Genomic DNA, 15,027 nt, shown 5'->3' on the forward strand with positions numbered 1-15,027 from the left:
TATATCTTTGTAATATGTAAATAGATAAATACCGACTGACATAGACATTTACCATATTACAACACACTAGTGAATAATCCTCTATTTATTGTATATCTTTGTAATATGTAAATAGATAAATATCGATTGACATACACATTTTCCATATTACAACACACTAGTGAATAATCCTCTATTTATTGTATATCTTTGTAATATGTAAATAGATAAATACCGACTGACATAGACATTTTCCATATTACAACACACTAGTGAATAATCCTCTATATGTTGTATATCTTTGTAATATGTAAATAGATAAATATCGACTGACATAGACATTTTCCATATTACAACACACTAGTGAATAATCCTCTATTTATTGTATATCTTTTGTAATATGTAAATAGATAAATACCGATTGACATACACATTTTCCATATTACAACACACTCGTGAATAATCCTCTATTTATTGTATATCTTTGTAATATGTAAATAGATAAATACCGATTGACATACACATACTCTCTCTCTCTCTCTCTCTCTCTCTCTCTCTCTCTCTCTCTCTCTCTCTCTCTCTCTCTCTCTCTCTCTCTCTCTCTCTCTCTCTCTCTTTTTATTCAAATCTTTATTCGGAGCTTCAAACACATTATTACCGTACATAATGAAATAATACATTTTCTGTTAAAACACACAGTTATTAATACAAGAAGATATGTATTACATGTGAAGTACTAAGATATTGCCACTTTTTTCTTATTTTACTAGCTTTTTCCGGGGTAAGGATAAAGAAAATACAATTCAATCTGCTTATAACGAGTTTTTTTCATTCTACAAATATGTATATAGTATTTTATTAAAAGCAAACAAAGATTGATAATATCAATATTTGTACTATTAATAAAAAGACCAAAAAGAAGTACCTCAGCGGCATTAAGCACACATTCTCTGCAGGGCCGTACCCTCCGAGGAATCTCACTTTTCTTCTTTCTTTTTTTTTACTCCAGAAAATAGCATACACATCTCTGGGTTTAATTTGTATAGTGTTTTATTTGTTTATAAAAAGTAGTGCCACCCCCTAGGATTTTGTTCAGGGTACGGCCCTGCCCTGCCAGTGTGGAAAGCATTTTTAAAGAAATGTACCTATATGTAGCCTATTGCAGTTTATACAAACTAGGTCATATCATGAACGTTTTCTTTTGTGTATCAAAACAAACACAAATTGCTTTAAAGAAGTTAACAATGGAATGCAGTTGATAATGTTATTGGAGACTATGATTAAAGGAAATTTATGCTACAGAGGGGAATTAAAATGTATGCGTAATCTCAAACTACGTTTGCGCAAATCGTGATGACGTCATATTATCGTTTAAGGCGATTTGGTATTGAGATTTACGAAATTTTGAACTATTATTTTAGAAGTGTGATATTGTACATACGAATCATTCATTTATTCGTCTATCCATTCGATCATTCATCCATTCAGTCACCACGAATGAAAACAATAATAGAATAAGAAAAACATGAGTATAATAAGTGCATTTTGTAAATCGAAAATGTATTTTGTAATTGCGTCGGAAATGAACTTTGTGAGGTGATTCATTAGAACAATATACCGTTAGTAAAACCCAGGTATTAACCTATGTGCCATACTGAATTTTCCCGTATATACTTTCGTGAGAATTGCTGTCATACCTATAGTTAAAAAAAAAACTTTCTCTAAATCCAAGTTTTTAATGCATGGCAAATTAATACAAGTAATATGCTTATTGAGCTAAGGAAGAACAATTAACTAGATGTGTATTGTAATTTTATTATTTAGAACAAAAAAAAAATACGTCGACACATACCGAATAACATAGACTCTGTTGATATTTTCCACATTAAGAAACACTCATGACGAATCCTCTTTATATATGTATGCCAAATATATGTTGGAATGGTTGTCAACAGTTCATCTATAAACTGTAAATGAATGTTTCTTTCTTCTTTCTCTTTTTTTTTTTGCAGTTCACAGAAATTACAGTAACCAAATAACACATTTTGAGTTTCCAAAATTGAAAAATTGCCTTAGTGTCACTATTGATATCACAATTATTTTAGATGGAAACATAACAGAATTGCAGGAAATATTGCTCGCAATACGAAATTTGCTATCTTACTTTGGAAACGAGAGAGTTGGTGTTTTATCTTTTAACACTGATAAGATCATTCAAATAGATAACAAAATGTATTCAACTCAATCAGCATTTGTCGACTCATTACTCAGAATGGCGCTTCAAAGTGGTAATTTCAGTCTAGCTGATGCTCTGAGTGAAACTATAGCAACACAAATAACGCTTACCAGTGGAAGGAGACTCGGTGGTCTAGGTGTTGTCATAGTTATAGCCACAACGTTAACAAAAAACGAACTTTATTCGGCAGGCAGAATAGCTGCAGATCTGCGTCGACGTGGGATCCATGTCACTGCTTTATCATTAAGTACTGGTACTAATTTTAGATGGATTACTGGGACTAAAAACAATGTGCTTAAATTTCATATGCAAGGAGAAAGAAAATTGTCCTCCTTTGGACAAAAATTTGCACTTTTAATTTGTGAAGGTTTGTATTTTAAATAATATTAACGCAGGGCTTCTAGATTATGGTAGCCCCACTCCCATGGCTAGTGAATTTCAATGTTGGGCTAGTAAATACCTATTATTGCCATGTCCGACGGCAAGTGAAAAAAAGAAAAAGAAAAAAACAAAGGAGTCAAATACTGTAGTTAAGTCTATTTTGTAAATATGAATATCTTGCCCCCACCCCACCACCCAATGTTAGTGTTTTTAAGCTCTATCTCTCTCTTTAGTTGACATATTCAATTATTACTATTAATTAGTAAAATTGTATTAACTTAAAAGTAAATTAGGGCTAGTGAATTTTTAAACATGGTTAGTAAATGCTGTAAATCACTGATCCCATGGAACGTGGATATTATAAAAATTCTAGAAGCCCTGATTAACTACATGCTTACATATGCTGCTGTATTCCGTCGCTATGCTTATTGCTACTACTACTACTGTTACTACTACTATTACTACTACAACTACCATTACGTATATTACTTCTACTACTACTATTACTACTACTACTACTATTACTACTACTACTACTACTTCTACTACTACTACTACTATTACTACTATTACTACTACTTCTACTACTATTACTACTACTACTACTACTATTACTTCTACTACTATTACTACTACTACTACTACTACTACTACTATTACTACTACTACTACTACTATTGTTAATGTTGCTGCTGCTGCTGCTGCTACTACTACTACTATTTATTTTTATTATAGAAATATAGTTATCTATATTGTAATACCTGTTCAGACTATTCTGGAAGCCAGTTAACGTATTGTTTGGCAATTAGCAGTATTAAATTTATAATGTTATCTTTTTATTAAATAGTTAGGGTTGCGTCAAACAAATTGTTTATGCATTCACTTAAAGTCTGGTTTTAGTTGTTAAGAATATCCAGTTTATAACAGTATTCCAGAATGTCTGAACTTGTTTGCATAACCTAAAAAGATGCATTAAATCTTGACGAAACATATCACAAAACTCATATTTATCTGAATCGTTTATACCATATATTACCAAGTGCTTATTTGTGATTAAAGTAATTTAAAAAATATTGTACTCAAATTAACGGAGCCCTGTGTCCCCAGTTAGATTGAAAGGGAGATAATATACATTTTCCCACCATTTGTCACAAAACTCTATTCCCAAGATATGATTCCAGTTAACTGGTGCGTTTATTTTATGTTTAGATGTATATTCGTTTACACAATCATTATAAAACCTTTTACAAGCATTAAAGGGTATCGTTAGAGTAAAAATGTTCAGATTGATTGTATATATTTCTATAGAGAGAGGGAGGAAAAGAAAGAAATGTGTTATGTAATGGCGCACTCAACACATTTTATTTACGGTTATATGGCGTCAGACATATGGTTATGGGCCACATAGATATTGAGAGTAGAAACCCGCTGTCGTCACTTCATGGGCTACTCTTTTCGGTTAGCAAGGTTTCTTTTATATGAACTATCCCACAGACAGGGTAGTACATGCCACGGTCTTTGATATACCAGTCGTGGTGCACTGGCTGGAACGAGAAATAGCCCAATGGGCCCATCGACGGGGATTGATCCCAGACTGACAGCACATAGAGCGAGCGCGTTACCACTGGGCTACATCTCGCCCCCAGAGAGAGGGAGGAAGACAGTAACATTTAAAAAATAACAACAATAAAACACACATACATCACAAGCGCGCACGCACGCACGCACACGCACGCACACACAGACACACACTCACATACACATACAGACACACATACATACACACATACACATACAGACACACACACACAGACATACACACACACACACAGACATACACACACACACACACACATCACATCACAAGCACGCAAGATAGCTTGATAACAATTGTATACATGTGATTAGTTTCCTATCAGCTGTATTTAGTACTCTGTGGTAATGTGGGAACCAGATATCCACCTGATTAACGAATGATACAGTGAGAACTTGGTGAAGAAATTGCTAGGACTGTTCTTAGTGAAATATAAATATTTTGTTCTTTGGAGTATCTTTGTTTAATTTCTTTCCCCCCAAAATATGTGCTTTTGTTTCTTTATTTACATTACATAAGGCACATGTCTCAGTATCAATAGCGTTTAGCTTGAAGGCAAAATTACTACTACTACTACTACTACTACTACTACTATTACTTCTACTACTACTATTACTTCTACTACTTCTACTACTACTATTACTACTACTACTATTATACTACTACTACTACTACTACTACTACTACTACTACTACTACTACTACTATTACTTCTACTACTACTACTATTACTACTACTACTATTATTATTACTACTACTACTACTACTACTACTACTACTACTACTACTACTACTACTACTACTACTACTACTACTACTATTGCTATTGCTACTAATACTATTATTACTACTACTACTACTACTATTACTACTACTATTATTGTTCCTACTACTAATATTATTATTACTACTACTACTATTATTATTACTATTACTACTATAATTACTACTGCTGCTACTATTACTACTACTACTACTAGTAGTACTATTACTACTATTACTACTACTACTACTACTATTAATACTACTACTAGTATTATTTCTACTACTACTACTATTACTACTACTACTATTATTATTATTACTACTACTACTACTACTACTGCTACTATTGCTACTCCTACTACTATTATTACTATTACTACTACTACTATTACTACTATTATTATTATTACTACTATTATTACTACAACTACAACTACTACTTCTACTTCTACTACTATCACTATTTCTACTACTACTACTACTGTTTATAGTAATAATAATAACAATAATATTACTGGTACTGCCGCTACTACTACATCCACCAGTAATACTACTATTGCGAGTACTACTAGTACTGCTGGTGTTCTTCTTTCTGCTAGTGCTACTACTACTACTACTACAAATACTACTACTACTACTACTACCACTACCACTACTACTACTACTACTACAAATACTACTACTACTACTATTACTTCTACTACAACTACTACTACTACTACAACTACTACTACTACTATCACTGTTATTATTACAACAACAACAACTACACTTCTACTTCTACTACAAATACTACTACTACTATTACTTCTACTATAACTACTACTACTACTACTACCATTACTGCTATTATTACAACAACAACAACTACTACTACTATTACTACTATTAATACAACTACTACTACTACTACTACTACTACTACTACTACTACTACTACTACTACTACTACTACTACTACTACTACTACTACTGCTATATCATTTCATTCTGGTCTGTTTCATTCCGGTTCAAATGTTCCCAACACCTACATTTTATCTTAATCAATTTAGCTTGTGATTCGACTTGGACCTACTACAAAGGCCAGTGCTACAGACTGTACAAGGCAGATGAAGGGGAGTCGTCGATGAAGTACGGTTACAGCGGAATTCACTGGTTGAATGCAAGGAAGAAGTGCGCCGAACTCAACAGTGACCTCGTATCCATCAGTGACGCAATGGAAGAAAACTTTTTGTTACATCATGTTATAAAGATAGAAGGCGACATCCATATAGGTAAGTAGAAATTTACATTTATTTCCTTCTTAGAGATTGTTCTGGCATGTGTCATCATCACCATCATCATTTCCTGTCACGCCTAATGACATTTAAGGGCAGCGACGAAGTTCTTCCACGCCGGTCTACCCCTTGCTAATCACTCGATGGTGCCCCAAATGTATCCTGTCTCCTTCATCTCTATTTCCACTTTCGGCGACATGGTGTTTTCGGACGTCCTGTCTATCCTTTTCCTTCAGGGGTCCAGCTCACTGCAGTTCTGGTGATAGATGTGTTTTCTTTTCGGAGCACGTGGCCAATCCACTTCCTCCATCTTCTGGTGATGATGGTTCGCATGCTTTCCTGATTGGTCTCTTCCAGTACTTACTCACCTGACATGTGTGCCAGTGTAGCAATGTCTGACCCTTGTCAAGTAGTAAGCTAGTTTATCCAATACCCTACCCATCATATCCATGTTATAAACCCATGTAATAATTTAGTGTATTAACCCGGTTAATAATGATATGCAAATTTAAAGGTATATGCAAATTTGCAAGGTCTCTAGGTAATAATGCGTTGCTGTGAATGGGTCATTTGTTTACAAGCCAACAATACCTGTATACCTGAGCGTAATGTTTTCATAAGCTTTTGTTGAAATGCGTGAGGTGAAACTAATTTGTTCTAATCGTGATGACGTCATATTACCAGTGGAGGAAACTTTAGTACTGTGGTTTGCTAAAAATCGAATTAAAATGTTAATTTAGAAGTGTTATAGGATAAATAGAATTCGGTTCTCATGTATTTAAAATGTAAAATATCAACCGTTTCTAGTTAATCGGTATTTGTCTTGGCAGAGCCTCGATAAATACCGATTAATATAGACTTGGTTGATATTTTACATATTAAAAAACACTCATGATGAATCCTCTATTTATTATATACGTAGCTATGAAATATATAGATCTACAGAAACTATAAAAAAGATATTCGCCAAAAAGTCATATTTTCAATGTATTTCAGTTACAGTGAAAATATAGAAATTGATGATTCAGTTATCTCGTTTGTAACTAGTTACGATCTGATTATTGAGCTCGGTGTTACTTCATCGTTTTTAGTTTATGATTCCCTGTGCAACTGATCGCATTTGAAAACAAAAAGTATTTTAAATATAGAAAATGGATATGAAGTGCAATGACGGCAGATAACTAAAACTGACCGTGTACGAAGTCAAATAATAGTAACACAATGTCCTGTCTTTGTGTGTAAGTTAAAGTTCAACCGCTTTCAATTCATGTTTTGTTTTTGTTTTTGTCTTTTAAAACATAGCTTTGTCAGGTATGTTGTCACAGCAGTAATATTAACTAATTATTAATTTACTAATTAAATAATGGTAATTTTTATTCAAATTTCTTTTAAAACGTCCATGTTCAAGTACATTTTCAGCAAAAGTTGCATTGAAGCAAACAAATATATAATGGCGTTACGTGTTTTCGATAGAATAAGTGAAAAATACTAACAAAAAATAAAAGATATTGTCCACAATTAGGAAATATGTATACATTGTGTATAATAAACATTCCATTTCATTGTGGTGGTTTTTTTTAGTACGACATTTTTATGTCAACGCTTTATAATTAGTGAAAATATTCACACATCACTCGTTGACATAAAAGTCGTATTACAAAAAAACAAACAACAAACAAACAAAACAACAACAATAAATTGCCTCCATACAGTATATACACTTTCGTGCTTACAGTTTTAGTGCCCATATTAGTTTCAGTATTAAATATGGATTGCAGTAGAACATAATCATGTGAATATCAGAGGTGTATGACCATTATTCCACCCAACTTGAATAAATAAAATTATATAAATGTCAAAATAAATAAATGTATGAATAATCAAAATAAGGTAGATGCATATTCATGTGTATCACTATTGACTGTGCAGAGATTCAGTCTTTTGTGGATATCATGTTTGTCGTTCACATTTATACTCTAATCAGAAATGCAATTCATTTTAGATTTAGCTTACCTGATAGAAGTAAATAGTTATTTAAAAAAAAAATTCAACAAAGATTACATAACCTTTGGTTTTATTTCGACAGCTAAATGCATTATTTTGTGAGGAAACGTATATCTAGGGCCATCACGAAATAAAAATACTCACGAAAACTGGACCTCATATGCTATATTTATTTCATTATCTTAAGGACTAAAGCGATCAGACAACACGTTATCAAAACATTATCAAGGCATGTATAGATGGACTGATGGAAAGCCACCCACGTATTTGAACTGGTAACACATTATGATATTTTAAAATCATATCTTCTTTTTCTTCTTGTTTTTTTTTGGTTTTTTAGTTCATGTTATTGTTGTTATTATTATTATTATTATTATTATTATTATTAGGTTCCCAAGACGTTTTGGCTGGGAATCTATTGTTTTTGCTATTATTATTATTATTTTATTATTATTAATTTTTTTCGCATCTGTCAGGTGCGAATTCAGGCGGGGGCCCAAGGAGCCCGGTTCCCCTATTTTTGATGAAACAATATATATCACAGAATACACAAAAATGCAAAGTTATCATGTCCACCAGTCCAGGACCTTTAAATTCTGTTTTCAAAAACTACATCGGGTTTTGGGGCCCCTCTATTAAAAAACCCTGGATTCGAACCCGTCTGTTATACCATTTTGTAAGACAGGTTCTGGGCCGATTTGGCTGAAATATGGTGGGTAGTTGAGTACTCTGGTGGGATTGATTGTTTTTAAAAAGTATGAGTATAGGTCACGTGTATTAGCCTCTATCTCGAATTATGTATAATTTATGTTTGTACGTAGGTTAAATATCTCGAAATTCCACTACCCATCTACAAAGAAAGTGTCAAAATAATGAATTAATCCAGTGCCTACTTTCGGAGGAATATCGATTTCTATAATGTTGATCCCGCCCTGTTTCAGGAATTGTTTTCATTTTTAAAACCCTAAAATAAGTGCAACTCGAGTTTTTCAGATAGATTCTTCAAATGAAAGATACACGTATCTTTAAATTTATTAAGTTGACAGAAAATAAAAATATGTTAGGTTTCATCATTTACTGCTTTATTATCGTATAAAATATGAAACAAGTCCAATGTTATTTGTTAACACGGCAAGACAAAAGTAATTATTGCTATAATTAAATAACGTATACATATGTCTAAATAACGCACAGCTATCATACCTTCGGAATCCGTCATTGCTGCTTGCAGTTATATTTATTTATTTATTTATTTATTTATTATTATTATTATTATTATTATTATTATTATTATATAAGAGCTTATACGGTGTAGCAAGTTTGCTTTGCTATGTCACATCATGGGTGTTTTTATCATTATATGTATTTGAATAGCATGCTGTGCTTCTTCGTCGTCTTCTTCTTGTTCTTCTGCCTCTCATTCATTCATTCATTCATCCCCATCTTTATATGTATATACGTGTGCGTATGTATGTATGTATGTATGTATGTATCTATCTATCTATCTACCGGCCTCGGTGGCGTCGTGGTTAGGCCATCGGTCTACAGGCTGGTAGGTACTGGGTTCGGATCCCAGTCGAGGCATGGAGTTTTTAATCCAGATACCGACTCCAAACCCTGAGTGAGTGCCCCGCAAGGCTCAGTGGGTAGGTGTAAACCACTTGCACCGACCAGTGATCCAAAGGCCATTGTTTGTGCTATCCTGTCTGTGGGAAGTGCAAATAAAAGATCCCTTGTTGCTAATTGGAAAGAGTAGCCCATGAAGTGGCGACAGCGGGTTTCCTCTCAAAATCTGTGTCTGACGCCATATAACCGTAAATAAAATGCATTGAGTGCGTCGTTAATTAAAACATTTCTTTCTTTCTTTCTATCTATCTATATATCTATATCTATATCTATATCTATATCTATATATATGATGGATTGGTGGATGGGTGAATGGAAGGAGAAAGAGATGGGCATGTTGTTTTCTCGAATTGATAGTTTGTTGGGTTGTTTTATATTTGTTTTATATGTAACGATATGTACATTATGTTTGCATGAAAAGGGAACCAGTGAATTGGCAATATATATCTATAATGAATAAAGTTAACATTTATACCAAAACATATGATTAGGTTCTAAACCTATACCAATTCAATTACTTTTTTTGTAGAAAACATAATTCAGTGAAAATAAAAAAGTGTCTTAACAAATCATCATCAAATTAAATCAAGTTAAATCTTATTTAACAATAGAGGTATGAAGAAATCTGATTGAACAGCCAACCTGAAGGATGCACGTTCAACCTTTAGTATGAGCACTGCGTTGCCGATTACTACAATAAAAATGCTGCTAAGGCTGTTCTAACATTTAGATTCCATTCTTGAATACAAATGAAAGATTTAAAAATATATATTTACAGATAATGTTTTAGCAAAAATGTTATTATATTTTTATTTTTATTTTTTTAGTTGGGCTTTAATATTATTCATTATAGAGTTATAAGCCAATTCATCGGGTCCCTTTTCCCTTTTCAAACAAAAAGATTATAGTCTAACACCAACAAAACACGACTCCTGTTGTATGGTTCTTTATTCGTATAGCCCCTGCGCGTGCTGTAACCCCACCGTGGTGCAGGGGTGTAACATTTTCTTTGAGAATGGCCAATACAGCACAATTGAAATTTTTAGTAAAAGTCAGTATCTATCTGTGATATTTGTATTTTTGCACAGTTCTTTACACTGTTTTTATTTAAATCTTGAATTGTTATGTTGATGTTGATCATCACTTTATTTGTTTGCATTACCATAGTTTGACGCCCAATAGCCGATGTATTTTTCGTGCTGGGGTGTCGATAAGCATTGTTTCATTCATTCATTCATTCATTATTCTTATAGGGTAAGAAACCCAGACAGATTTCATCACTCTATAACGTGCACTAAAGATTCCTAAAACATCAAAATCTAATATTATTAGTCCCTACAAGTCCAACCAGAGGGGACTATAGATTTCAGGATATTGAGCTGCAATTTTATTATAGGTTTAGAATATTTGTTACAGATCAAATAATTATGACTTTAATGTCGTTTTATACATTTTTGACAGTGTACGGGTCCTTAGAAAATGCTGATATTGAGCTAACATTTTGTACATTCATGGCGATTTACTCATTTTTATTGACTTATGACCCTTGAATTACGAAATGGGAAATTTGTGGGGCCCAGCAGGGAACATGCATTACCGTAGCAGTACTTTGATAATGCTTATTTAGATGCACAGTTATACTTCTAGAGTGGTATGCTAATAGAAGAATGAGAAGTGGTATGGTTATATTTGAAGGTAGAGATTTATCAAGTATGGATGCTGGAAAACCAAACCTAGTTCAGTCGTCGTGGTTGTTATATTGGTGTGGCCTGACTCAGTTCTGGTGTATACGATATGGTACCAAGTAAAATAAAATAATAAATAAATAAGTAAATAAAAATACTAATAACAGTCATAAAAATAAACAAAGAAAAACTAATAAAACTAACTAAATAAACAACTAAACATTAAAAGAACGAATAGTAGTGGCAGACTTTGCATCTTGTTTCGTTTCATATTAAAGTGGGAGTTGTCAGACTTTCATAGCTGTTAGGAAAGACACAGACTGAACACGAACAACCATGGTATTCTGTGTAATGGCTGTCGTAATAGTCGCCAAACAGGTCGACTAAATTCAGCCTGGGAAAATGCACACTAGCAATGATAGCTGTCAAAATGTGAAGCGACTTAGTACTCAGTCAGTCCAACTGGGCCACATAAAAAAAAAATCCCAAAATAAAATCTCCATTTCGTTGATAAAAAAAATAAAATAAAATAAATGAAGGTCCCCCGTGTAGAGCATACATAGTGGCATAGGAATAACCAACAGGTCTTACCGCAGCGATCTCCAGACTTGGAATGTAAAACAATACTTACATTTATAATGTTTTCAAGCAGTGGTGATCTCCAGACTGGGAATGTAATAGCATAGTTTCTTGCCCACGGGACAGGGTTATCCAGCTTTTACACAGTGCTAGAAAAATCTGTCTGAACTAGGGCTAGATAAATCTGTCTGAACCGAGAGTTAGATGATTTCTACATACGCGTGACGTCATAACTCATATTTTACGACGATTGACGTCATAACTCATAGTTTTCGATATTCTGTTTGCCATATCATGTTGTAACATTGTTTTGAAAATATATAAACAAATTAATATTTTCAACTTTATATTTATTGGTAAGTTGTTACATTTTTTATGTCGTTGCATGAGATGGACTATATTTTCCCCACGTATGATTAAATGAGTTTGTAGGTAAAATGTTTACGAATCGCTCTACAATAAACAAACTGTCACTTACAAAATTAATATTTTGTTACTGAAATTAAATGGGCAAGAAAGAAAAAATCACCGTAGGCAAGTCCAACCCTCAGGACGAAATGTTTTGTGATAGATTCTATTATACCAGTATAATGTTTTCAGGAAGCAGATCAGTCCACAGGTAAAGGAGCCAGACGGTGCTGAAGAGCAATCATGTGTGACGTTGACAGTCATTGATGACCAAACATGGTGGGAGGACATTGGGTGTGCGGACCCTCTTGGCAAAGGATTCATATGTGAAGTCAAAGCAAGAAACGTCACAGAACAATTGGGTATGTTAAGCTTGTATGTTTGTTCAAAACCAAAATGAAATGCATTACTAGTTACATAAATATATAATGTCTGCTATAAACTCAGATAAATATTGTTTTGTTTAACGACACCACTGGAGAACATTGATTTACTAAACATTGACTCTTCGGTTATTGGATGTCAAACGTGATAATTCTGATATATAGTCACAGAGGAAACCCTCCTCTTTTGTTTACGTTACTAGTAAATCAGCTTTTATATGCACATCCCAGTGACAGGACAGCACATACCATGGTCTTTGTAATACTAACTGTAGTGCGCTGGTTGAACCGGGAAAACCCTATCATATAATGGGTCTACAGAGATAGACTTCAGGCGAGTGCTCTGCCGACTGAGCTAGATCCTGTACCTGATGTCTTTGTGGACACTGAGCTAGATCCTGTACCTGATGTCTTTGTGGACACTGAGCTAGATCCTGTACCTGATGTCTTTGTGGACACTGAGCTAGATCCTGTATCTGATGTATTTGTGGACACTGAGCTAGATCCTGTACCTGATGTCTTTGTGGACACTGAGCTAGATCCTGTATCTGATGTCTTTGTGGACACTGAGCTAGATCCTCTTTCTGATGTCTTTGTGGACACTGAGCTAGATCCTGTATCTGATGTCTTTGTGGACACTGAGCTAGATCCTGTATCTGATGTGTTTGTGGACACTGAGCTAGATGTTGTGTCTGATGTGTTTGTGGACACTGAGCTAGATCCTGTATCTGATGTATTTGTGGACACTGAGCTAGATGCTGTATCTGATGTCTTTGTGGACACTGAGCTACATACTGTATGTGGTGTGTTTGTGGACACTGAGCTAGATACTGTATCTGATGTGTTTGTGGACACTGAGCTAGATCCTATATCTGATGTATTTGTGGACACTGAGCTAGATCCTGTATCTGATGTATTTGTGGACACAGAGCTACATCCTGTATCTGATGTATCTGTGGACACTGAGCTAGATCCTGTATCTTATGTATTTGTGGACACTGAGCTAGATCCTGTATCTGATGTCTTTGTGAACACTGAGCTGCATCCTGTATCTGATGTCTTTGAGGACACTGAGCTAGATCCTGTATCTGATGTCTTTGTGGGCACTGAGCTAGATCCTGTATCTGATGTCTTTGTGGACACTGAGCTAGATCCTCTATCTGATGTCTTTGTGGGCACTGAGCTAGATCCTCTATCTGATGTCTTTGTGGACACTGAGATAGATGTTGTGTCTGATGTGTTTGTGGACACTGAGTTAGATGCTGTATCTGATGTCTTTGTGGACACTGAGCTAAATCCTGTATCTGATGTCTTTGTGGACACTGAGCTACATACTGTATGTGATGTCTTTGTGGACACTGAGCTAGATCCTGTATCTGATGTATTTGTGGACACTGAGCTAGATCCTGTACCTGATGTCTTTGTGGACACTGAGCTAAATCTTCTATTTGATGTATTTGTGGACACTGAGCTACATCTTGTATCGGATGTATTTGTGGACACGGAGCTAGATCCTGTATCTGATGTATTTGTGGACACTGAGCTAGATCCTGTATCTGATGTATTTGTGGACACTGAGCTAGATCCTGTATCTGATGTCTTTGTGGACACTGAGCTAGATCCTGTATCTGATGTCTTTGTGGACACTGATCTAGATCCTGTATCTGATGTATTTGTGGACACTGAGCTAGATCCTGTATCTGATGTATTTGTGGACACTGAGCTAGATCCTGTATCTGATGTCTTTGTGGACACTGATCTAGATCCTGTATCTGATGTATTTGTGGACACTGAGCTAGATCCTGTATCTGATGTATTTGTGGACACTGAGCTAGATCCTGTATCTGATGTATGTGTGGACACTGAGCTAGATCCTGTATCTGATGTCTTTGTGGACACTGAGCTAGATCTTATATCTGATGTCTTTGTGGACACTGATCTAGATCCTGTATCTGATGTCTTTGTGGGCACTGAGCTAGATCCTGTATCTGATGTATTTGTGGACACTGAGCTAGATCCTGTATCTGATGTATTTGTGGACACTGTGCTACATCTTGTATCTGATGTATTTGTGGAAACTGAGCTACATCCTGTATCTGATGTCTTTCT

The 15,027-nt window shown here is 34.5% G+C and overlaps 1 protein-coding gene across 1 annotated transcript in view; it reads left to right on the top strand.

Moving 5' to 3' along the window:
- The first annotated feature begins 2,251 nt into the window (after positions 1–2,251).
- Positions 2,252–15,027, top strand: part of LOC121377879 (G-protein coupled receptor GRL101-like) — a 23,613-nt gene continuing 10,837 nt past the window's right edge. The window contains exons 1-4 of the mRNA XM_041505977.1: positions 2,252–2,432; positions 6,009–6,230; positions 8,425–8,512; positions 12,728–12,897. Coding sequence (XP_041361911.1) covers positions 2,252–2,432; positions 6,009–6,230; positions 8,425–8,512; positions 12,728–12,897 — 661 coding nt within the window. The remainder of the gene's footprint in view (positions 2,433–6,008; positions 6,231–8,424; positions 8,513–12,727; positions 12,898–15,027) is intronic.

Source organism: Gigantopelta aegis, chromosome 7 (assembly GCF_016097555.1).
Source record: "Gigantopelta aegis isolate Gae_Host chromosome 7, Gae_host_genome, whole genome shotgun sequence".
In the NCBI taxonomy this organism is placed as follows: Eukaryota; Metazoa; Mollusca; class Gastropoda; order Neomphalida; family Peltospiridae; genus Gigantopelta; species Gigantopelta aegis.